Below are 1,439 nucleotides of genomic sequence, written 5' to 3'. Positions count from 1 at the left end.
GTCAACCAGCTGTAATGGATACAGATAATCTGGGAAGGTCAATCCCAAGAGGTTTGACCAAGGACAAGCTGGTAGAAAGGATCCTCATTATTCCAGTCGACCCAGCTGTAAATGGGTACAGATAATCTGGGAAAGATCAATGCCAAGAGGTTTGACCAAGGAAAAGCTGGTAGAAAGGATCTTCGTTATTGACCATATAAAATATAGTTGTTTCTTTCTTAATTTTAATTTTCATGATATATTTTTCCAGAGATCCGACACCCAGAGATCAACCAATCATTCAATTCCGTAACGCCTCTTGGATCAGCTATAATTTACAGAATCACAGCTACCTGAGCATCACCAACAAATCTGAAAATCCCATAAATTTTAGACAGAAGGAGTATGCTTTCTGGATGGAGTACTTCCCTAAATTATCTGGACGAGATCCAAGTAAGTCGTGGTTAAAGGGACTAGGGCGCCAATTTTTGACCAATCATATTTAAGCTTCAGAAATGGAATTTTTTAGCTAAGCTAATCAGTAATAGTGTTCACAGCTCACTGTCGAAATTTGAGTCTTCAAATCCATGTGTGTCTAGAATTATCTGTGTTTGAATGTTAAAATGACGACTCGTCTTTTCTTGAGACACTGTCATATATAGAAAAGACATCTATAGAAATAGTGAGTAAAATTCCTAGTTTGAGATATTTTTAAGGGAATTATGTGATTTTCGTACATTTCTAGTACTTCTGAAGACTATTTACGTATATTCAAAACTCAAATCAACCCATCTGTCGCTGTGCCACACAACTACACAAAAATAGTTCATCCAGCCCATAATCTGCTCCCCTTGAATTCAGTTGATGTTGATTATAATTTTGTTTCTTTACAGTTTATGGAGTGACAGTGGCGCCAATAATTCAAGAAACTTCAGAATTTGAAATGGCAACGTGGTCCTTAACAGCAGGAGTGGCGCTGCTATCTATCGTGGTGCTGTCATGTTGTGTTCTCATGTGTAAACGATCACGGACGAAAAACTACTGACCTTAATTTGAGCGCTGGAATTTCAGGCACCAGATTTTGAGTTTCAGGAACTTATGGAAATATAAGGCACAAGTAGTCTTGAAACATGTTCAAGGAGTAGAATTTGATTAAATTCATGGACTATGGATTGACGACACATTTTGAGAATGCAAAATTCTTATTTTGAGAATCCAAATTCTTATTTTGAGAATCCAAATTCTTATTTTGAGAATCCAAATTCTTATTTTGAGAATCCAAATTCTTATTTTGAGAATCCAAATTCTTATTTTGGGATCCAAATTCTTATTTTGAGAATCCAAATTCTTATTTTGAGAATCCAAACGGGGACAATTTGGTACCTGAAATCAAACAGTGTTCTTGTGAAGCCTTGAACTTCCAGCCATCAAGTAAAACCAGTGGTTATTTTACATACCGG

General features: G+C 36.3%; 1 protein-coding gene across 1 annotated transcript; it reads left to right on the top strand.

Annotated features, from left to right (window-relative positions):
• Positions 1-250: 250 nt before the first annotated feature.
• On the top strand, positions 251-1,024 carry LOTGIDRAFT_176378 (hypothetical protein; the record flags this gene model as incomplete). Its single annotated transcript, XM_009047484.1, has 2 exons — positions 251-432; positions 873-1,024. Coding segments are annotated over 2 exons (334 nt in total), but the record flags the coding sequence as incomplete, so codon positions are not given.
• Between the last annotated feature and the right edge of the window lie 415 nt (positions 1,025-1,439).

The sequence above is a fragment of the Lottia gigantea genome, assembly GCF_000327385.1.
Source record: "Lottia gigantea unplaced genomic scaffold LOTGIsca_1121, whole genome shotgun sequence".
Taxonomy (NCBI): Eukaryota; Metazoa; Mollusca; class Gastropoda; family Lottiidae; genus Lottia; species Lottia gigantea.
Note: the sequence above shows the minus strand (reverse complement) of the source record. Positions and strands in the feature narration are given on the sequence as shown.